At 33.2% G+C, this 25,879-nt stretch overlaps 1 protein-coding gene across 1 annotated transcript in view; it reads right to left on the reverse strand.

The window, feature by feature from the left end:
* Positions 1 to 18,716, reverse strand: part of LOC114328197 (uncharacterized) — a 68,501-nt gene extending 49,785 nt beyond the window's left edge. The window contains exon 1 of the mRNA XM_028276983.2: positions 18,183 to 18,716. Coding sequence (XP_028132784.1) covers positions 18,183 to 18,267 — 85 coding nt within the window. The 5' untranslated portion in view covers positions 18,268 to 18,716. The remainder of the gene's footprint in view (positions 1 to 18,182) is intronic.
* Between the last annotated feature and the right edge of the window lie 7,163 nt (positions 18,717 to 25,879).

Raw genomic sequence — 25,879 nt, forward strand, 5'->3', positions numbered from 1 at the left:
TATGTCAAAGACAAAATATTTAAAAGTAATTAATGATATTGTTCTGAAACTATTTCCTTGCGGCATTTTTATAATTAAATATTTTCTATGGGAAATAAGCCACAATTTTACTAAAAAATGAATTTATTAACGTTTCGAAGCCCAAATCGGGTTTCGTTATCAAAATACAAAATACTATTAAAATAAACAAAAATGTTGTTGCTAAGTAAAAAAATTCTGCTAATATTTATTTAATCTGAATATTAAATATTAATCTTTACTATGGAATCTCTAACGCGAGAATTTTACTGTCATCGTTGCATTTGGTTGTCTTTTTAAAGACAGATCACATGCTATGATTTTTTTGCGACGGATATTCTTGAGTTGGGATTGATTTCATGTAATCGAATGAACTATCTTTTAGTAAAGTCGTCCCAGGAACGCAAGTCATAAATATTGGCGATATCATTTTAAAGTCTTCTACTTTAAAATGTATAATATACGTCTGAATTGCCAATAAATTAGTCATAATAAATATTAGCAGAATTTTTTTACTTAGCAACAACATTTTTGTTTATTTTAATAGTATTTTGTATTTTGACAACGAAACCCGATTTGGGCGTCGAAACGTTAATAAATTCATTTTTTTTTTTAGTAAAATTGTGGCTTATTTCCCGTAGAAAATATTTAATTAAGTAATGATAAGTAAGATTCAGAGTTAAAGTATTAAAATATGTAAAGAGTGCAAATATCTCAGCTTTATAATATCCAAATTTATGATCACCTCCAGAAATTAGCATGCACTTGAAAACTCCACGATAACATTGAATACCAAGTCCATTGAAAGAGTGAGCCAATTTAAATACCTGGAAACGTGGCTTTTTGAAAACTGGGCATTGGACAGGGAAGTAAAATGTCGCACTGAGCAAGCTCGACCAGCTTTTGTAAAATTCAGCAAGGTACTGACCTGTTCAGAGTTCGATCTTCAAGTGAGACTAAGGTTTATTAAGTGCTACGTACGTATGGTCCTGGCTGCTATATGGCGTAGAGGGCTGGATACTCAAAACGAGGGATATAAACTCATTAGAAGCTTTCGAAATGTGCTTTACCGCCGTATCCTAAAGATACCATGTAGGTACGGCGAAAGTCACGAACGTAGATGTCCTTAAAAGAATCAACCAAGAACGCCAACGTTTCGAAACCATCAAGAAAAGGAAAACAGCGTATCTGGGTCATATGATGCGAAATGAGAAATACCGGTTCCTCCAACTTATAACCGAGGGTAAAATTGAAGGCAAGAGAGGAATGGGACGCAAGAAAATATCCTGGCTTCGAAACATAAGACCATGGGCAGGGATTAACGACATACAAACTCTGATACATATTGCAAGAAACAGATTTAATGGAAAATGTGATCGCTAACATCCATTAGTGCATTTGAATCGGAAGAAGAAGATAATATCCAGAAGAGTAATTACGAAGAGAAACATAGAAACATGGAGAATAGAATGCAGCTGAGCAAAAATAAATAAGCATTTTAAACTCTTTCATATGACACGATAGACAATCTATCGAACGTTTATAGAGTCTATCACGACTTATGGGGCAGAAGCTTGGCAGCAGTGGCGGCTGGTCAGAGGAGGCAAGGGAGGCTTAGCCTCCCCATAAATTTTTTACACATCTACACTGTATTGTTTACTTTGCTATTTTGCTTCGCGTTAGAGATATCGGAAAAAGTTATTTGAACAAGTTATTCCAAATTATATTCTAACACCACATACCAAATTTCATCACAAAATTCGCACTTTTAGTTTTTTCATTATTTGTAGTCAGCATCCTAAAATCGCAGAGGAGGCTGCTGGCCGGAAAATCTCACTTGCTAATGCTCCGTGCAGCCCGGCAGCGTGTAAGGATGGTTTAAGGAGACCCGGTCTCCTTAGAGCTACATTATCGCTTAACCCACACGCTGCCCGGAGATTGAGCAAGGGCGGCTAATCAGCCAGCAGCCTCCTCTGCGATTTTAGGATCCTGACTACAAATAATGAAAAAACTAAAAGTGCGAATTTTGTGATGAAATTTGGTATGTGAGATATTTGGAACAACTTGTTCAAATAACTTTTTCCGATATCTGTAATGCAAAGAAAAATACCTCCTTAGGTATTAGGGAAATACCTAGGGCTATACCTTAGGTATAGCCTCCCCCATTGTAAACATCACGAGCCGCCACTGCTGGCAGTTATCAAAAAAGTAATAGGAAAAGAATTGAAGTAGTTGAAATGGATTACCTCAAGAGAGCATGTGGCTTATCCAAAGACGATCTTAATGAAGATATTAGAAGGAGCACAAATAGTGTATATTAAACTGTACACAGGGTTGAAACTAGACAACTAGTGTGTTATGTTAATACAAATGTATGAAGACAGATGACTATTTTATTATATCCACTGCAGTATCCTCTGTGGGGTGGGGGAAGAGTAGTTGGCTTGGGTAGAGAAATTTTTTTGTATTGTTTGTAAAAGACAAGTTACATTTTCCGACTTTTGTTTATATATTTTTATATGCCCTGGGAGGGGTTTTAACCCCCGGATTGAGCCACTGAGCAGCTGGGTAGAAATCAGAATAGGTAGAACTTTTCTTCCTCTGCTATGACATGTTATAGCTTTTTGCCAATAAACAGATGAAATTTTTGATACTGAATCATTTAGAATTTGACCAATATTTCAAATTTAAATGTGTTATTATTTATCGCACCATACCGCTTCACTTACGCCCACATTAGTTCAATGGGTTAAGTTGCCAATGATAAGATACTATGCGCAACTGTATGTTTTACTGAAGAAGAAGAAGAAGAAGAAGAAGAAGAAGAAGAAGAAGAAGAAGAAGAAGAAGAAGAAGAAGAAGACGAAGAAGAAGAAGAAGAAGAAGAAGAAGAAGAAGAAGAAGAAGAAGAAGAAGAAGAAGAAGAAGAAAAAGAAGAAGAGTTTACCTTTCTCTCTCGATGAAGTCAAGACTACGACTCGTGACTGTCAAGTATGTGCTAAAATTATATTATATATATATTATATATAAATAAGCCACAATATTATTAAAAAATGAGTTTTATTAACGTTTCGACGCCCAAATCGGGTGCCGTTGTCAAAATACAAAATACTACTAACATAAACAAAAATGTTGTTGCTTAGTAAAAAAATTCTTCTAATAATTTATTTAATTTGACTCATTTATATCGGCAATTCAGATACATATGATACATTTTAAAGTAGAAGACTTTAAAATGATATTGCCAATATTTATGAGTTGCGTTCCTGGGAAGACTTTACTGAAAGATAGTTCATTCGATTACATGAAATCAGCCCCAACTCAAGAATGTCCGGAATTTTAATGTCACCGTTGCATGTGGTTGTCTTTTTAAAGACAGATCACATGCTATGATTTTTTTGTGACGGATATTCTTGAGTTGGGGTTGATTTCATGTAATCGAATGAACTATCTTTCAGTAAAGTCGTCCCAGGAACGCAACTCATAAATATTGGCAATATCATTTTAAAATGTCTTCTACTTTAAAATGTATCATATGTATCTGAATTGCCGATATAAATGAGTCAAATTAAATAAATTATTAGAAGAGTTTTTTTACTAAGCAACAACATTTTTGTTTATGTTAGTAGTATTTTGTATTTTGACAACGGCACCCGATTTGGGCGTCGAAACGTTAATAAAAATCATTTTTTAATAATATTGTGGCTTATTTCCCATTATAAATAGTTATAATAGATGAATATTCTAGATTCCCATTTGCTTTCCCATACACTGACAGTAGAGCCAAAACGGTAATCAAGAATTTAAATAACTTATTCATGATGTTTGGAATACCTGCAGATATCCATTTGGATAGAGGGACTCAATTTCTATCAGCTGGAGTCAAAGATTTTCTTAACTTCAGAGGAATACTTAAATAGAGCTATTGCTATAATCCTCAAGAATATGGTCTGCAAAAGCTATTTAACTGCCATGCGAATCACATGAAGCACTTATTGAGACTTGGGAACAATACCTACCAGTTGCGCTGAACTACATCTGAAAAACAAGTAGCAGCCTATCGTAGAAAAAGTGAAGGTAGTAGAGGCAATATTGAGTACTCTTTTGTTAAAATGAAAGACGGACGGGAAGCTACAGTGTTTAATAGCCATCTGGCTCTAATTGGACGAGATGAAGGAGAAATACTAGATATACCAGGTTAATAATCAGTGTTATTAAAGAATTTACATTCTAGCTTCAATGATGTAGTCTCATCATGTCATCCCCTCCACCGGATTCATACTTCTTGAAGAACCCTCAATATGTTCTCAGCAAAGCTCATCGCTTCCTACAGGAGATCCTAGGAAAGAGTTCGTCATTTACCACGGTATTTGGAAGACAGTATTGTAGATTGATGCGATATTAACCTCCTTGATATTGCTTTATCCTATCCTATCAGGTTTGTTAGTGTTTGAGTCACTGCCAAACTGCCAAGTTATTTTCCTATTGTTTTTGATAGATTATATGTACAATTTTATGTTGATTAAAACCTTATGAATATAGGTTTTGCTTTCTTATTGAAGTTATACTGCTTTAGGCGCTATTGAGATTGAGGGTGAATTTATATTAATCTGCGCGCATGCGCACACCGACAGTATGGTATTAGTCGTTATACGGGCTCTGATTGGGTGTTGAAATGATCTGTCAATAATAAGTAATTGTTCAATATGAAGGTAAACAAATGTATAATATATTAGTTTTATTGTTGTGAGGACAGAAACAAAAAAGTTTATAATTGTAGTGACTTTTAAATAGTTTTTAAAGCAACAGGTACGTAATAATTGTAAATGTATCATAGGTACCTACCTATTTGAACCTACCAAAATACATAGTATGTAATACTTTTATTTACATAATTTGATTACCATCAAAATTTCTATCAATATTCACCTAATATATTGTTTTCTTACTCTATGTTTTGTTGTATTTTTTCAATTCTAAATCATTTCAATTCAAAATCAAAATAATTTGATTTAATTCAAAAATGTCAAAAGTTTAATCCGTTTAGTTAGTCGATCTTCGCACATAATGACACATTGTCTCCGTGGCGAAGCGTTTAATGTGAATGAACCCCAATACAACGCCAATACCAACCGCGCTGATAAGTTGGTTCGAATCCCAATAGAAACTTTTATTTTTTATTTTTTTTACATTTTATGATTGTAAGTATATTTATTATATAATTTTATTTTCAGAAAATACGTATTTAGTTAAAAAGAATTTCCGACAATTAATGTTCAGAAATCATTTGTGGCATTTTTAATGTGTTTGTGTGTGTTTTATTCTTTTATTATTTTAATTTTTGGCACTGTTTTAATAAAAATGTTTGAGAAGTAGTAAGTATAAATTAGTATAATATTTAAATAAAATATAAATAAAAAGTATATTAATTTCGTTTATAATCATATAATCATATAATAGAAGTATAACTTCTTACGTGCGTACAAAGTACACACACATTCTTTTTATTAATATATAAGAAAACTTTAATTATTCTTATATCTTCTTCTTCTTCAAAGATTTTCTGCAGATTTTGTTCTACGTTGTTTTTGCAATTTGTTGTTTCTAGCAATTTAATGCGAAAAATGAGATATTTTCGAATTTTTCGTGATTAACTGATGGATCGAGCTAAAATATGTCAATCTAAACAATTTTAGAATAGACAATTTTGAAGGTTTTTCTATCTTTTAACATTAATATGTTTGTATTTAAGTACAAATAGGAAGTATGTAGATACCTTTTGCAGAAAAAGTATATTGTTTCTTACTATAGTCGTTGATTAATAAATATACCAAGTTATCACTCATAAATATCTCAAATATATGTAGAGATGCATCAAGTCAAACTAGTTTGATTTTATTCAACAAACTTGACTTGACTTGAAAACCAAACTTTTTTTGTAAAAAAGTTTGACTTGACTTGATTTCGATATCTTTACGTTTGACTTGAAATCAAACTTTTTCAAACAGTTTGAAGTTTGAATATCATATTGCGCAACGTGTTTATTTCCAATTCTAATTGAGAGCGTACCGACTTTTGTTTTGACTTATTTGGGTAGGTCTGAATCTGTACTCTGCTACTTCGCAAATTCGTTTGTAGTTCATATTAAGAAGTATATGCTTGGCTTGTTTATTACGTTCGTTTTGAAGTGTGTGCTTTGTGAAATCATATATGTACCTGCATATTTTTCGGCTCAGAATAAGTACCAGATCAAATTGAGTCTGATTTTGAAGGTATTCCCACTGCAAAAAAGTAAGAGAAAAAATATGTAGTCGAAGCAGAATTAATTAAGAAAAATAAATATACTGCGGCAGGTGATTTCAAAACAATGAAAATTGAAAAGTGCATACTTGTATTATGTAAAAATAAAGAACAGTGTTATACAATGACAAATAGTGAACTAATTCTTTAAGACGACATTGCAAAGTCGCAAAAAAATCATTAAACCTACTCTATCAAAAATATAATATTTTGTTGTTCCTTCATAAATTTTTGTTAAAGGAGCCGTTCAAGTATTACGAAACGCAATTTTTGAAACAATCTCTTTATCCTAACCTAACCTAACCTCTTTATCGCATCTGTATCTTTTTCATCTTTTGTTGTGAAGAAAGGTTCAGCTATTTATTGCAAACACGTGTTACTGTGCTTGATCTGGTTAATACAAATTTTAAGATTTTTTCACTTGAATACTATTGTCCTATTGTAATATGAGCGGAGCGTGAGGGACAATATAATACAATCCAGATGTTCTAAGTAATATATAAACGAAAGTTGAAAAGTTGGGAGATTGTGATTTCGTAGTTTTTTTTATTTAAGTTAAAAAACAATGTTACGTAACGCGCTGTTCGAACCCCCTCTCCCCGATATAACGCGCCGTAACGTTTTACATGACCCCCCTCCCCCCAACTTGCGTTACGTAATACGTAATACTTGAAAGCTTCCAAAGTAGATTAAATTACACTTGGTATGATAAAAAAAACTATCCGACGAATTTTTTGTTTTAATCTAGTAACACTCGAATACAAAAAAGTTAAATCAATAAAACGAAACTTGCTTGCCAGCTACGCGTATTCTACGCATACAGGAATCATTTTCAAAAAATTTACCCTATTTTGATTATAATCGCTTCCTCTATCAAGATACTTTTATGTGGCACTCATTGTATTATTAATTTTCTTATCTTAATTGGCAACTAACATGTCAATCTCGACAAAAAAGTATATCTACTAAATAAATTATTTTTCAAACTCTTTCAAACTAGTTTGACAAACAGTTTGAATTTTCAAACCTGTACGATTGGCCCGTTTGACTTGACTTGAATTATTTGTCAGAAGGATTGACTTGAGTTTGACTTGAAATTAAGTCAAGCTCAAGTCAAGTTCAAACATTCAAGTCAAACTTGTGCAACTCTAAATATATGGCTATTGCGAAGTTCTAAACACAGTGAAATCTTGATTATTTTCGTGGAGTAGACTGTTTTTCTGTTGTTTAATCATGTACATATTGTTAGTTAATAATATAGGTACTCGTATATCAATTAACTTAAATAATTGGTAATTTCCAAGACAAATGACTCCTTTCACAAAAATATAAATTCCTTTAAGCAAATACACCGAAAAACTTAATTAAACTTTCTAGCATCCCTCATTGGGCACGGTTTTTTGGAAATACCATCAAATGCATATTGTTTAACATATTCGCAGCTAATTTGTTAATGTCTTAAGAGTTGCAAAATAACTCTCTCTCGTTAAATTCAAAATGACATCCGTGAACAGTGAACGTGTGCTTGCTGTGTAATTGGAAATTGTACGTCGTGATACACTTTCTTACCGACGACTTTATTGATGTTCATCAACTGGAATGGCATTCTATTATTATTGTTACTATACGAGGTTGTACAATCAAACTAATTACCATTCACAATATTTTAAGTTAATGAATTCAAAAAAAAATTGCTCTTCTGTAATAGGCATGGATCCCTCGAACCAAAAAAAAGTTGATTACTAGCAAGCTGAAAATTTGTTAACAGCTTAACGGTGTCTAGTTGGACAAACTTTGATGTATGGGAACACTGGAAGAGGGGAAGTTTTAATTGTGGAACCTGATTTTTTTAAGTTTATTCAATAGCAAACTTTATATAATATAATATACGAAAAAATGTTTGTCCGACAGATATGTTGGGCCTTTTAATAAGTCCGATACGTAGAACATGTCAAACGATAGGAATTATAATTGGTGGTAAATAGCAGTCTGATTTTTGCGTGCACATGAGTGTTTATTCAAAGGTTAACAAACCAATTGGAAGTTCTGTCCGACAAAATACATGGGACGTTTTCGTAGTCTGACGTTCGAAACCTGTATTCTGTTCCACAATTAAAACTTCCCCTGTTCCAGTGTCCCCGTACATCAAAGTTTGTCCGACTAGACACCGTTAAGCTGTTAACAAATTTTCAGCTTGCTATTAATCAACTTTTTTGGGACGCAGGATCCAAGCCTATAAGTTCCTATGAAGATTCGTAATTATAATGATGTTGCGACATCAATATTTTACTTTTCTAATTATAATTCTTCTTCTTCCATCTTCTATCGAAGGTTGGAAATCATCATGACAATGCATACCCTGTTGACTGTCGCTCGAAATAGCTCTGCACTACTGCATTCAAACCATTCCTTCGAATTCTTAAGCCAGGATATTCTTCGTCTTCCCACATTTTGCTTTCCTCGAATTTTTGCCTTGCAGTTGCGAAGTAGTAATTTTAACAAGAATAAAAAACAGCTAAACGCTGTAAAAATGAGTGGCGCATACAATATTTAAGCTGTTCAGTTATAATACTTGACCTTAGATGCATCAGATACTACTTGTCAATACGTTTTAAACTCATGTTTAGTAATCAAAATCGGTTAAGCCGTTTCGAAGTTATCGAGCTCCACAAGTATAATCCATATAACCATTATCGCCGAAATTGTTTATGTATGTAGTTGTAGTGGTTATGACGCTAAATTTGATCGGGCAATCCGAGTTCATTTACCGGCCATCCCTATATTTTTTTCAATCTATTTCGAATAGAAAAAAAATCTAGTGTCCATCGAGTGGCGCATACAATATTCCAGCTACAAAAGAGCTGATATGTATATTACGTGGCGCGAAAATGTATTTTCATTTTGATGGAAAATAAAATTCTAGTTTTATTTTACAAGACGTTTCCATAATATTTGCTAAATTTGAAGTAAAACGCACCACAAAAGAGCTTCAAAATGCAAACTGTATCAAAGCTACTCTTTTGTGGCGTGTTTAACTTCAAATTTAACAAATATTATGGAAAAATCTTTCAAAATAAAACTATAATTGTATTTTCCATCAAAATGAAAATACATTTTCGCGCCACGTAATATCAGCTCTTTTGTAGCTGGAATATTGTATGCGCCACTTGATGAACACTAGATTTTTTTTCTATTCGAAATAGATTGAAACAAAATATAGGGATGGCCGGTAAACGAACTCGGATTGCCCGATCAAATTTAGCGTCATAACCACTACAACTACATTCATAAACCATTTATTATACTTGTGGAGTCCGATAACTTCGAAACGGCTTAACCGATTTTGATTACTAAACATGAGTTTAAAACGTATTAACAAGTAGTATCTGATGCATCCAAGGGCAAGTATTATAACTGAAGGTATTACAGGAATTATTGAGCTTGAAAAACCGTTTTTTCCCATAGGATATAGATTTGATCACACTTATGAAGCCTATAACTTAAAAATTAGAATTTTACCAGATATGAGGTATACACCGTTAGACGCGTCTACAGTCCTCCTACAAACTCTCAGTTATTGGCGCAATTCGTAGGTTGAAATTTTGAGTAATTGTCGAAAAACCAAAATTTTTAAAGTTTAGTTATAGTTTTTCGGCTATACTGAGCCGTGTGTATGTCTGATGCTGACCGCTTAAGCACCATTTGAAAGCTTAACTCAACGCTATTGATTTGGTATTTTTGCGGTTTTCCTGCCTCTCCTTGAACCTAATATATATACCTACAAAAAATATGCCGTTTTGTACCTACCCAGTACTATAGCTGGCTTATGGGTGGTCGAAAGTCATAAACTGTACCGGTTCTGAATCGGCCCTGACCTCTTGAAACACAGAAAAAAAATTCAGATCGGTGGAACTTTTCTACTCACATATACCCACAAATATTTTCCCCTTTTTAAATAGAAATTGAATAAATTCTGAGCTCGATAACTTTTGAATGGTATAACCGATTTTCAAAATTAAACATGCGTTGGAAAAGTAATGATCAGAACTATCAGAATCCGTGAAAGTCGGACTTATATTTTCGAAATTTTTAGGAGTTTTGGGACGTGAACGAAAAACAGACCCTAAATGGGAAAGGCCGTAAAATCCACACCCTTGGACCAAAATAGATAGTTGACATATGGATGGGCGAGTCTTTTCCTTAACTTTAAGATGGGATTTGGCCCAATTTTCAATACAGTCAGATTTAGAAAATCGAAAATTCCGTGTTAATTATAGTGTCGCATGTACGGGGGTTGTGCGGCACTGGCGAGAACTGCCGTTGTCTGAGATAGTTTATTCTTATTATATACGGAAAGTAAGTAAGCAGGAAACTACCGCATTATGTTCCTCAGGATATTCGTCTGTAGATTCTTTCTTGTCATGTTGGAAGAACCAAAACAAACGTGCGGCCGTGTATTTTGGTCCCTAGCCCCCAGTCCCGAACAGGCCTGGAATGGATAAGGGGTGCGAAGAATCTTCTGGATTTAACTTAATAAGGTATACAAAATTGTTAAGGCCAGGTGTGAGAGAGACTGATAAATTTCATGTGAAAGTAGGATTGCACCAAAGCTCGGTGCTTAGTCCTTATTTATTCTCATTAGTTTTGACCAGATAACAGCGAAACTACGCGGTAACATTCCATGGTGCATAATGTATGCTGAGGTTGTAGTATTAGTAGGAAATAGTGAAAAAGACTTAGAATAAAAACTGGAACAGTGGAGGCAAGCTCTGGAGGAAAAAGGTTTAAAACTTAGTAGAACAAAAACGAGCATTTGTTCAAAACGTGCAAAAATGTTCATTTAAAGATGGAGTTACTACAAATAAAATGGTATCTTTGGATGGTGAAATGATTGTGAAAAGCAATAGTTTTAAGTAACTAGGATCGGTATTACAGAGCAATGGAGAAATAGATGGAGATGCACTAGAATTAGGGCTGGATGGATGAAGTGGAAGGAAGCGAGGGGTGTGTTGTGTGACATAAAAATTCCAATGAAGCTTAAGGGAAAATTTTATAAAACAGCCATAACACCGGCTATGATGTACGGAACTGAATGTTGGTCAGTGAAAAAGAAAGAGGAACAACGAATGCATGTGGCGGAAATATTAGGGGAAGTCTAGGTGTGGTACCAATTGATGCCAAAATGAGAGAGCATAAATTAAGATGGTTTGGTCATGTTCAACGTCGAGGCGTATATCACCCAATATGAAGAATTGCTGAAAAGCAGATTCCTGGAAGGAGTAGGAGAGGAAGACCAAAGAAGACCTGGGGGAGACGATTAGGCAGGACATGTTGGTAAAGAGGATTAATATTGATATGACCCAAGATAGAATTCTGTAAAAAAATGCAATTGGGGAAGCCGAGATGTAAAGCCTGTCAAGAAGACAAGAAGAAGAGGAAGAAGAAGAATGTCAGAAGCTTATTTGCAGCAGACATATTACAAAATTTAATTCAAGAAATTAACATAATTATCATCAATATTATTGGAATACGCGAATTGCGATAGGAAGGCTCAATGATAATCAGTACTAGTGGGAAAACCCTTTACTACTTATGCGGTCTCCGTGAAGAACTTTGTTCCGGTCTCCGAAAGAGTCATACTCATTCAGTTGCTTGGAAAAGTTAATATAATATTATACAAGATCACACTCCTACAGCGGACAAGTCAGAAGAAGAACTGGAGCGATTTTATCAACAGCTAGACTAAGTCTTAAAGGTGATTAAGAGTCACGAAATTATTGTCGTATTAGGAGAATTTAATACTTCTTCTTCTTCTTCCTTCTTGTATGTAGGCTTTAAAGCCTGTTTCTTCTTCAATATTATCCTCCTAAATTGTTTAGGTTATCGCACCACCTTTTTCTTGGTCTGCCAATACTTCTTCGTCCATTTGGTGACTTATCTCGTGCTATTCGTACTATCCTATCCTCTGCCATTCTACTAATGTGTTCGTTCCACTCCTGTTTCCGTTTTGTCTCTCTGCCTGGGGGTTGTGAGCGCGAAGACTGAGTGGATTGAGTAGCTCAGAAGTCACGTTCACACTCACAGCCGGTCCCAAGCCCGGAAAAAAAGAGGAGGGTTGATGGGCCAGGTTAGCATCCTACCCATTATAAAAGAAAACAAGGCTCAAAGAACCGATATAAAGCCTCGGAACTCGACGGAACCTAAGAGAATTTAATACGAAAGTTAGAAAAGGACCCGTAGATCACGTAGTTGGAAAATATGGTCTTGGTCAGAAAAACGACAAAGGGGATATATTGATAGAATACTGCCAAGACAAAGATCTAGTCATAATGAATATTACGTATAAGTTACCACCCAGGAGGCTTTACACATGGAGATCGCGTTTAAAAGCACATAATAAGTAATCAAATGGTTCCGTTGCAGTTGGTATAAGTAATTTAATTAAAAATTAAAAATTCTATAACGATACATCCTCAGTGAACTTTGGAGTACTTGCGCTAATAACTGCAAAACCAAACAGTAGATGGATCTAAATTGTTGTTTACACTTTAAAGACTAATAAATTAGCCGTCAATAAGTCGATGAAAGTAGATAGCTCTTCAGTAACGCAACCAACTCTGGCACTAGCGGACAAACATAGATGTAATTTTCTATTTCGAGTAGGGACCTTGCATATCCGAGTGGTACTCCAAAGTTCACTGAAGATGGACTGATAAGTTCGAAAACGTTCATTTTGAACAACTATTGTAATCCATTTGGATTTTAAATTTTTAATCAAATTACTTATACCAATTACTGCAGAAATTTTTTACTTCGATGTTGAAGTTTCTTAGCCATCTTTCGGGAACTATCCCGTTCCAGTTCTAAGAGCTTTAAGTATACAAATAGTGGAGTTACAAAAATGTTTTCAACACGACCCGATCTATTTACCTACCAGGAACACAAACGTTTATTATTATTTATTAACGTATAACTATATACCTAACATAAACATGTTTTTGTACGGCTATGAAATTCTTTCATTTGATTGATTTATTACTTTAAGTAATTCTTATACACGCTTTATATATTTAAAGGCTTTAAATGTCATGATGCAGAAGAATGTTTCGAATGCCAGAAGGCAGGCAAAGAACAAACACATCACTATTTTAGTATCTAGTTTAACAACCCCGGCTTCTCTCTAGCTTTGTATTTAGAAGGATATTGACCCTGTTTTGTCATATAACTCACGCTGACAATATCAAAGATTAATGCTTCATGAGAAAGCGGAGAGGAAGAGAAGCAAAGTATAATCACTAACTAAATGAAATGACACGATGGAACAACTACTAGATACCAACTTCGCGAGTGCAGTTCTAGCAACACGATATAGAGAACGATGAAGAACCAAAGTCAAAAGATCAATAAAAACCTTGGGATAACACCAAAATCCATCTGCTAAGATGCAAAGTTAAGAATATAAGACATTTTTTGCATTTACGATAACTTTGACTGACTCCCGAAAATAATGCAAAAGTTGTGGCATTACATGAAGATGGTCGCAATGTACGTTATGTTGCAAATCATTTGAATATTTTCAAAAATACCGTTTAGACCAGTGGTCGGCAAAGTGCAGCTCCGGAGCCGCATGTGGCTCTTTGACACCTTAGGTGCGGCTCTGGCACAAATATCCACGGAAAGCGCAATATTTTTCGTTAATAAAAATTGGTAGGAAAATATTACATCTTATTCTGATAAATTAGCTTTTATCAAACTTTAGCATTTGTCAAAAATCCTTTTAATGCTACAACAGAGTTGAAATTTTCTCCTTTTGAAATTGGCATTAATAGCTTTGAAATACAGTTTCTGGATTTAAAAAACAAGGCGGAATAGCGCTCTAAATGCGAACGTCTTTGTGTTGAATTGGAAATATTGGAGAAGAAAAAATATTCACAACACAAGAAGTGGTCTGCTTTGAATCACCTGGAGAAGGAAGACATGATCATTTTCAACGCTTGGAATAATGTTCTTGATTCTTATGATCAGCTAAAGAAGCTCACATTTGTTGTTCTTTCCCTTTTCGGTTCTACATATCAACATTAAAAAAAAATAGATTTTGCGCCAAAAATTTTGTAAAAAATACAGTGTTGTAGGAAATAAAACCCTACAAAACGAAAGAAAATAGAAAATTCTACGATGATTAGAAACGAAGATATCGCCAAAAATCGAAAAAACACATTTTCATTTTTTGGGGGGTTACGGATGGGGCTAGGGGTTTAAACATTTTTTTGGTCGAATACTTTTTTATGTAGAACATAATATGGTTCTTTTATTTTTGGAATATCGCTGGGAGCATTTTTCACTATCTTAACCGACTGACTAGACCCTTTAGTTTTATTTAGCGTAATAAAAGTTTGCTGAACAAGAAGATTTGGCTCCCAATTTTTTTTAAATTGTTGTAATGTTCATATTTGGCTCTTTGGCTAAAAAGTTTGCCGACCACTGGTCTATGATGCTCTTGCGAATTATCGTCAGACTGAAGAAAACACTAGAAGACCAGGATCGGGCGGAAAAAGGTGCAGAGATCAAGGGATGAACGTTTTTTAAGGATTACGGAACCGCTCTTTAACGTCAAATGTTTTCAGTAGTCGTTTTTGAGAAGCTCGAGGAACTCATATTTCTGCACGAACTGTAAGAGCAGTTCTTCAGGAAGGTGATGTGCGTTCTCATAAGAAATAAATTAATAGCAGCTCCTAGAGCTAACAGGATGAGATTTACGATTACGAATGATCACAGAGACTGGACTGTTCAGCAATGGAGTGTTGTAATGTGTTCTGACGAGTCCCGTTTTTGCTTACGATGTCCAGACGGACGCGGACGTGTATGGGAAGACCTGAAGAACGATTTGCACCTTGCTGTATTTCACCCAGAACGCCGTTTGGTGGCGCAGATGTTATGGTATGGGGATGGGCCGGTACTTCTTTCAACGGACACACTTAATTTTCATCGAACATGGAACTCTAACATCCGACAGATATATACGACAGTGTCTGGATGGAGGACAATTTGCCCCTATGCCCCTTTAGTTGTGGATAATTTCTTATTTATGCAGGATAATGCGCTTCCACCAGTGCAGTGCCGGATTAACCATTAGGCAAAGTAGGCAGTTGCCTAGGGGCCTCAGCCCCAAAGGGAGCCTCGCAGTACCCAAAACGAAAAATAAATAATTAGAGTTAACTTAAAACTGTAAATCTATTATGCTGAAAAATTCACACATCGGGCAATACCATAAAAGTGATGGTGGACGTATAAAACTACATTTATGTAGTATTTATATTATAAAACAGCATACTTCTGTTCACATAGGAAGCCTATATCGTGAGAGTAAGTTGCTAATGAATGCCGTTTGGTAGAAAAAACAGTACTGCCTGTGAGTCTGCACTGATTCTTATAAAAGTAGTAAGAGCAAGAGGAATAAATGAGTCAGATCCCCCTCTGTACCCTCTCCTCCACTATCCTTGCCTTTCGCTCTAGTTTCCCACAGAATTTATCATTTGGCCTCTTATTTCTTCTTAGTTTGGTTTTGTTCTTTGGAAAAGAATGACCGTTCTTCTGCTGTTTTAACATTTTTAAAGGTCTGTGGCATTGATGTAAACGACATGAGGGACGAACCATACGACAATTCAGCAAACATGTCAGGCAAATACAATGGTCTCCAGGATCATTTGTCTAAGATTAACAAACTTGCAATTTACATTCTTTGTACAGCATACTCGCTTAATTTAGTTGGGGTAAGTGCTGCTGAAAGTTTAGTTGGAGCAATATCGTATTTTGGTCTTTTTCAGTCCGTGTTCAACTTTTTTTTAGCCTCTACCCACCGTTGGGAAGTTATGATCAAATGCTTAAATCAAACTCCACTAAGCGATCCCATTCGTCACGATCTAGTCCTTAAAAGAACAAGAAGCACTAGATGAAGTGCAAGGAATTATGCAACTAGAGCTTTGTCAAAGGTTACAGCGCCTTCAAATCTGCTTTTCATACGCTTGCTGAAGACACTAATCAGAAAGCTGAAACAGTTCATGAGGCTAAGTGTTTGTTGAAAGAAATATCAAAAAAGAAACATTCATAATGAATGAGTTTGGGCAACAATTTTAAAACGCATCAATGCTGTTGGTAAATCATTACAGAGAGGAGAGATTGAACTTCAAACTGCAGTTCAGCTTCTAAATCCGGATTTTTAGTTCTTAAAATGCCAAAGAGATAATTTTGCTTACTACGAGCAGAAGGCCTGCGGTCTACAACAAATACTTTGAATATTCCGACGAGAGTAAACGTAAGCGAGTAAGAAAACTACATTTTTATGATGCTACTAATTTCAATGAAGTTTTTCTAGAAAAAGGGTGGAAAAAATTGTTATGGAGTTGTCGGAGTTAAAACGTATGTACCAATTTTGAATAAGCTAATTATAGAGCTGGGTCGTCCTACCTACTCAATTACCTACTCAAAATAAAGGGTTATGCTTCAAAACTATATGAAAACTATCCTGATGATATTTATCCTGAATTTGAAGATGAACTAGTGCAGTTCAAATATTTGATACGAGTAGTCCAGCTGTAAGACTTGCAGGGAAAACAATTTATTCCTGCTTTACAGTCATTTTGGGTTACTTATGAGAACAAACTCAAATCGACGTTTGCAAATGTGTCGGTAGCTTTTAAGATTTATTCTACTCTAATGATTATAAATGCAATAGGCGAATGGTCATTTTTGAAAATGAAAATTATTAAAAACTGTCATTGTTCGACAATGGCACAAAATAGACTAGCATGTTTTCTTTCAATTATGGCTATAGAGATTTGATAATGATTTGCTCGAAAATTTGGAATTCTCAGATGTTTTAAGGAGATAGAAGGTTTATCCGAGGTTTTGAAGGGCGAAGGAGGAGGTTTCTTAAGAGGCTTCATAGCTTGGGTTGCCTAGGGGCCTCAAGATTCTTAATCCGGGACTGGCTTCCACATACTGCGCAAATCGTCATAGACTGCCTAAACACTGTAAGAATTCCCGTTTTGGATTGGCCCGCTTGTAGTCCTGACATGAATGCGTTAGAATATTTATGGGACATTTTAGGAAAAAAGATAAAAAAGAGGCAGCCATTGCCAGAAATAATTCAAGAGCTGAAAATAGCGTTGAATAAACAATGCGAACATATACCGCAAGAACAGATTTAGCAACTTATTGCAAGTATGTCTAGGCATACCAATACCCGGTACTAAACCTAAAGAAGAGCCAATTGTGGCAAATTCAAATTTTATTTTTTATTTTGTTTAATTTTTCGAACAATGTTAATTTTTTGCGTTACTTATTTTTCCTATTATTACTGTTTTAGTGTTTCTCCATTTTTTTAATTTAGCTTAATGCCTCGACAACTTATGGCCATTGGCATGGTACAGTGGATTTATGCAATCGAGTACCCAGTGTAATGTGTAGTGTGTGTGTTAAGTAAATGTCTTGTTACTTAACAAAGTCGACGTCATTGTCTTTGCAAAGAGACGCTAGTCCGCTAGTTGTATCTGAACGTCTGCGGTCCCTTAGGTGAGTACCGATCCCAAAAGGATAGAAACTATTTCATTTATTAATTTTTAATAAATGAAAGATTCTCCATCCAGGTGAGATTCGAACTCACGACCTTTAAAGGTAGGCGCTCTTACCCTGAGCCACAGAGGGGCTTGTTTCCCCATTTAAACCTTGTAATACCTGCCGAATTTAAAAAACATACAAGTGTCTGGATTTTTTTGACCAGGAGTGATTTGAAAATGGTGAGTATTTGAAAGTTCATCAATCTGATATTTGGATAAGTAAGACTTGGAAAATTACAGAACACTTACCATCAGTATGTTCCCATTGGAGTAAGAGTAACCAAATCACACACAATATCACTCTTCTTGTAGTCCAAAAAGAAGAAAAGGCCATATTGCTCTAGGTCAAAGGATTATCACCAATCACCAGTCTCATTATCAATGTCTATAGTTGGCAACTTTTGGAAAATCTGCCGCGTATCTATCTGACCTACCACACTACACGAAGGTTTGAAAAATCACTGGTCAAGATCAATCTAGCGTGTTTAAAAAAACAGTAACTAACTGTTGATTACATCAATAATTAACTTCGAATTATCGACTCGTGAGATTTTTACACATACACAGAGTTTTAAAAAAATTAGGTCACTGTTTTTCTTGTTCTTCTTCAGATCCGTCAACACTTTTAGTATTTGCGATTATTATGAGGCAATGAAAGTCTTTTTGGTCTGTGGGGTTACTTTTTTTTTTGGAAATATGTCTGTAATATCGACCGGATTTTACACGATTTCACTTTACAACACAACATATATCTAGTAGATGACGAAGCGCTGGCTTCTTCACTAGACTGACCAAGTAACGGAACCATGAGGACGTTCAAGAAGTTAGTACTCGCGTATACCTGCGGTAGGGGTAAGCAGGACAAAAAAAATGTACACACATGGCAAAACACAAGGTACATACTCAGGGTGATTGATTAGCTGGGTAAAGCTCAATAAATCCGCTATAGTAATAGCAATAAAAGTTAATAACAAAAATTTTAGCCACCTTTGAGATTCACATTACAAAATTAGTTAGAATATTACAGGGTGTTCGATAACACAGTGGCAGACCAAACTTATGTTTTTTTAAATGGAAGGTAAATGTTTACATTAGTAAGGATCACTAAAAATGCGTAAATTTTTTGGACTTAGCCTAAAAATTGGAACAAAGGCAAAATTTTCATGTTTTTTGTTACGGAACAAACAAAAAGTGTAGAAATGTTTAAAACAATTGAAAAAAAAATTATAAAATATGGAAAATTTAAAACTAGCCAGATTAAAAGGCTATCAAAGGACAAAATACCTTTTGTTATTATAACATATATAAACAAATTATAAATACCATTCATTATTTTCGCATTAAATTATACAAAAATAAATAATATTATAAAATGGCCAAAAATTCATTGTTTGGAAAAATAAGTCCAGCGTGCTTGCACACAATATAGGATATTCTGATCATGTTCAATGTTGCCAAATGTACATTTGTGTTTTTCGGAGTAACTATTGAACTTAATTTTAATAAAAGTTATGTACTATTATGAGTTTTTTTTTTGGGATTACATAATTATTCGATTAAACTTTCATCATTAAATTGTATGTTCTGTTTTATTTATTAAAAAGAACTCATAATAAAAGTTTCTTCTCAGAATTAGATTATTATTGTTTCGGCCAATATCAGCCGCAAAACTGAACATGCTGATATTATTCTTTGAACAAAAGGTAACTAGCATCTCATTCCACATGCTAAAATAAGAAATCTCTTCAAAATCTCAAATATTCTTTCAAACACAATTATTATTCTTGAAGCAATTTGTATGTACCAATGTCCTTAAACAGTTGAGGACTGTAGGTATATCCATTATTCCCCAATAATACATTTTCCAGAAATTCCCCATTTTATATACCCATAATATGCAAAAGTATTTAACAATTCCTAAAATAGTACATATTTCTAATTGCACTTCCATATTTTAGGATGAGTTTTATGAGTATTCTTTAAATGCCAAAATAAAAACTTAATGTTTTACTTTTTTCAATGATCTTGTTTTCACTTTTTTCTTGTATCTTATTACAAGTATCCTTTATTTTACGCTTGCAAAAAGTCTAGTACATACTGGAATTGGTAATTTCGCAATAAACAATAATTTAGAAAGATGTGGCAACATTGCTTCAAAAATGCAATACGCATACGCACGTTGTTGACAGCAATTAAAATGGTGGATGCGGTTTGAAATTGATGTCAAAATTTCAGTTTTTTGAATGAGAAATACAGAAAAACTATAGCTCAGCGCGAAAAAATGTATAGAATGAAAAGTGAATAAAAAGTCGTCAAAAATATACTGTGCAAATTTCGGACCAGTCCGAGTAGCCTTACCAATGTAGCAATTTACCAAATGGAACACCCTATATTTTATTTTAAATTCGAAATCCTGTTAACTTCTCCATCACAAAAATGTAAAGGTTTCTTATGTTATACAGGATATTTACAAAGTTATAACCAATTTTATATGAAAATCGTAACAAGTTCAACTCCCTGTGTAAATAAAAATAAACAAAACAGCAATGGTTTATTAATGCCATATTTTTTACGTATTGTCAAAATTTTCAAGAATGATTGATATTGCTAATTTTCTATTTATCAAATACAGAGTGAGTCAAAACGTAAGCACATTATTTTCTCAGTAATTTTAAATAGAACACCCTGTATTTTATATCACTATTGAAAAGTACCATTACCGTACTTTAATTTTTAGATAACATTCCCTATGTCTAAAGTTATTAGTTTTCGAGATATTTTCATTTTTCAGAGCAAATTATTTTAGGTGTTTAAATTTATCTAAATTTTAAGTAAGCCATGACTGAATTGACAATTGACGATTAATTATCAATCCGATAATCAATGTAACAATGTAGCAAATAAAGAAATAAAAATAATTTATTAGTAATACATTTTACAAAAAAAACACAACCACAACATGCAACATTTTTGAAACAATTAAAAACTACTTTTTTATGTAAATGTAACAAAGAAAGAAAGAAAATTAGTAGGTAATAAATTTTACAAAAAAACACACAAACACAAAATACAACATTTTGTGAAGACAATTAAACACTACTTTTGTATGTAAATGTAACAATGTAACAAATAAAGAACGAAAAATAATTTATCAGCAATACATTTTGCAGAAAAACATGTTTGAAAAAATTATAAGCTACTTTTAATAAAATATTTTTAATATTTGATTACATAAGGTGTTCAAAATTACCTCCTAACACATTTATGCACGCCTAAAAAAGATCATTGAATGAGCTACTTACTCTACGAAGCATTTGTAAATTAACACATCGAAATACACTTTTTATTCTATTTTTCATCTCATCCCTTGTTGTTGGAGGTATTTTATACTCTTCATTATTAACGTAACTCCAAAAAATCAGTTCAGTTTATTAATTTCTGGTGATTTGGGTGGTCACGCTACTTTTGTCAATTGAAAAATGAAAATATCTAGAAAACTAATAAATTTAGACAGAGAGAATGTTACCTAAAAATTAAAGTACGGTAACGGTACTTTTCAATAGTAATATAAAATACAGGGTGTTCTATTTAAAATTACTGAGAAAATAATGTACTTGCGGTTTGATTCGCCCTGTATTTGATATAAAGAAAATTAGCAATATCACTCATTCTTAAAAATTTTGACAATATGTAAAAAATATGGCATGAATAAACCATGGCTGTTTTGTTTATTTTTATTTATACAGGGAGTTGAACTTGTTACGATTTTCATATAAAATTGGTTATAACTTTGTAAATACCCTGTATAACATACCAAACCTTTATATTTCTGTGATAGAAAAGTTAACAGGATTTCGAATTTAAAATAAAATATAGGCTGTTCCATTTAAAAAAAAACATAAGTTTGGTCTGCCTCTGTGTTATTTTTTTTAACTAAGTTAATGGCACTGGCGTAGCCAAAAGGCCAGTCATGTTTTCTTATAGTTTTATCAACCATTGCTTACTTATACTTACATTTATATACGTGGTACATTGAGTAACAAAATTTGTATACAATACAATATTGGTATTCTTGTTCTCATGATCATTTTTCAGTGCGTCACAGTTTTTCGATTTCTCTCTAATGCATTAAGTTAGATGAGACGGAAAAAGCGGTAGCTCCGTGATTAAACACAAAAATAATGCAGCATTACAAATAGTTATATACATAAGGTGCCTATTCCTAACCTACGTTTGATTCGTTGATATTTAGAAAGAATGCGCGTTTTTTCTAGCCAATCAAATACACGTATTACGAACATTTGACGAAAACTTTGTCCATTTTGGTCATTTTTTAGAAGTGTCAAAGAGTCAAGTGACGGTTATTATTCAGGTCAGTATTTTGTGTACCTGTCATTTTGAAATTTCGAATTCGACTTCCCTTGTTTCACAACGTTTTTGTGCATTATTTTGTGTTTTGGTTTAGAATTTAGTTCGTTAAAAGTTAGTCATTGGCGTGAGGAGACTAGAGACATTCGAGATGTACCGAAGAGTGCTAAATATCTCATGAGTAGATATAATAGCCAACGTGGAAGTAATGAGACTTACGCATAAGGAACGAGAAGAACTAACAAATAAGAAGAAAACTGAGATATATGGGACATGTGATGAGAGACGTATATCTCATACTCCAGGTCATTATGCAAGAAAAAGATCCATAGTAAGAAGACGTAACTCATGGCTGAAGAACCTTAGGAACTGGTTTGAATGTAATAACAATGAATTATTTAGAGCTGCGGTTTCAGAAATAAAGATCTCTCTGATGATTGCCAACTTTTGAAGCGGAGACAGCACCTAGAGAAGAAAATAAAAACAATTTATGGATAGTTTTGTGTCATTTTTTAATGTTTCCATATTTATAAATTTAATTAACAATATTGTTTATTTTTTAATTTTATTTCCCTTTATAAAAAATACCTACGACACGTTAACATATTGTGTAAAAATCAAATCTACTAAATTATTAATTAGTTTAATTCGACAAGCTTTTCACCTATGGCTAAGTACGATTCTAGCATCTGTCAGATTCGTCAATAATTACATGAAATAAGTCTCGACACGCCCAATACAGTATATGACGTCATAATAATGACGCACTGAAAAATGATCATGAGAACAAGAATATGTTAGTAAATGCCTAATGATTTTGTTTGCTTATTTTTATTATTATTTTTTTATGTATTTTTTTTTGTTTTTTTTTTGGTTTTTTTTTAATTTTTTTATTTCTCTTCGTTTTATTAGGATTTATGTATTTTTTATTGTTTTGTTTTTTTATATTATTATTATTATTTTTTTATTTTTTTGTACATATTTTATTTTGTTGTTTGTCTTTTTTATTTATTTTTTAATTATTTTTTCGGTTTAGGCTTACAATGAAAAAATTTTTTTTCTGTCGCAATACTGCTTACAATGTAATGTTAGTAGATTTTACATACTGATATATAATATTATAAATACTATTATCCTCTAATGTCAATAGATTTGAAACATTTATTGGAAATTTCATATTGTAAGATATTAAATTTTGATAAAGCTTGTCAATTTCTAATTTTTTTAAAGGACATTCTAAAATATTATGTTGTAAATCGGCAATTTCATCACAAAGACATTTATTATTATCTAACAAACCTATTTTACATTTATACACGGGAAATAAGGCATGATTACAGCGCATTCGACTTATAATCCGAATAATTGAACGATTACATATATTCTCAAACCATGGTTTGTCCCTTATTTTTGGTTGTATATTCTTAAAAAACTGTCCCTTCTCTCCTAATTCATATTTTAGCTGCCAATTTTCCTTTAGTTCCTTTCGAAAAATTGGAATAAAGTCAGACTCTGGTATTTTTGATTATCAGCAATAATTAGCGAGTGAAATTAGCAATATCACTCATTCTTAAAAATTTTGACAATATGTAAAAAATATGGCATGAATAAACCATGGCTGTTTTGTTTATTTTTATTTATACAGGGAGTTGAACTTGTTACGATTTTCATACAAAATTGGTTATAACTTTGTAAATACCCTGTATAACATAACAAACCTTTATATTTCTGTGATAGAAAAGTTAACAGGATTTCGAATTTAAAATAAAATATAGGCTGTTCCATTTAAAAAACATAAGTTTGGTCTGCCTCTGTGTTATCGAACACCCAGTAACATTTTAACTAATTTTGTAATGTGAAGCTCAAAGGTGGCTAAAATTTTTGTTATTAACTTTTATTGCTATCTATTACTATAGCGGATATAATTGAGCTTTACCCTACTAATCAATCACCCTGTATGTGCCTTGTTACAATGTTGGGCTATTTTAGATTAATATGTGGTTTATTAGGCGATGCAATAAAGCAGTAAAGAGCCCAAAACTTGGTACATTCGATTCGTAAAAGCCTTAGGAATCTTTTTGAACTAAAGTAATGATGACAAAATAAAAATTGCATTATTGAACAAGGAAAATGCATTTTTCAAAAACACAAAAACGATGAAAAATGATAAATTTGTAAAATTCAGAAATAATAATTGACGGAAATGAGTTCAATACTACTCGGCGATTTTTGAGCTCTCTGAACACGAACTAACATGACGGTGATTGTCTTTGAGGCACCTGGTGCCCATGACAGGCCTCATCTCCTGGAGTTTTATGGAAATGCGATACAAAATCGGTGCAAACTCTTAACTTTGGTGCCCATGATGGTTTACAAGGCACCTAGTGCATATGATGAGCCCTGTCTACTGGAGTTTTGTGGAAATGAGTGCAAAATCGTTACTCGGTGGTTTTTGATCCGAATATAGATACTATTCCATAGGATTTGTATGATAAAAAAATGAAAACAAAATGCAGAATACCTAAAATGGCAGTTATCGCACCTTTTTTGGGCATATTTTAGCGCATTAGGAATGTATAACAATACAAAATTCGATTTATATTCATTGTTTCAAAAGATTACTATTAATGTGCATGATCCTATAGTACCTACACATTATGTAATAGTTGCTGAAGAAATGAGAACATAGTTTCCTTTAGTCAATGATTTAATTTCTAGTGTAAAGAAAATTTTGTTAAGGCGCCAATAAGAGTCAAACTGTACAAAGACAGGTATGTTAATAGTTAATACACCACTTCCACTACAAGCAGCGGTGGCAAGATGGGGCATCCGGTTAAAGGTTGTATTTACGCTGATCATTTTGCAGACATTAAAAGTTTAATTTTTGAATTGTCTGATGACAACCATCTGGCAATTTTTTCTGCTCAACAAACACTTAAAAATGAAATCGTTAAACGACAAATCCTTTTTCTGAAAGCTGATTATGCTTTTATACTTGAAACACTCAATAAATTACAAAAACCGCAAAGTCCAGTTTAAAAAAGGTGTTGTTTTAGTGAAAACATTTATTTCTTTTTATAAAAACGTTAAGGGAATAATTGGAGCACAAATTAACCATTGACCAATACCATTGACTAAAATGTAGGATTTTCACGGTTCTTCAAGTGCCTAGCAAATATTTTCTAAAGAAAATTGTCTGAAGAAACCATTGTGGTCCAATGCCTCTTAGCCAACCTACATAATAGTGAAAACATAATTTTTTTTTAGAAAATTTTGAGGAATCCTTAATTGTCTACTATTTTAATGAGAAATCTGAAGTATTAAAAGTACAATAATTATGCTAACTTTTGTTTTTCCTATTTAATATAACCAATATACTTTAGATACAATTATTCATAATGTAAAACTTTAAAAAGGGGGTAAACCCTGTAGTTGGCTGTATACCTTCAATATAACAACGTGGAATGAAGTAAACACTCTGTTGTATGTAGGCATATGAATTTATTAAAATTTCTTAAAATTTATCCACAAGGGAGTGGAAGTACAAAACGAAAGTGGGTTTCTGTCAGTTGGTCATT

The sequence above is a fragment of the Diabrotica virgifera genome, chromosome 6, assembly GCF_917563875.1.
Source record: "Diabrotica virgifera virgifera chromosome 6, PGI_DIABVI_V3a".
Lineage (NCBI taxonomy): Eukaryota > Metazoa > Arthropoda > Insecta > Coleoptera > Chrysomelidae > Diabrotica > Diabrotica virgifera.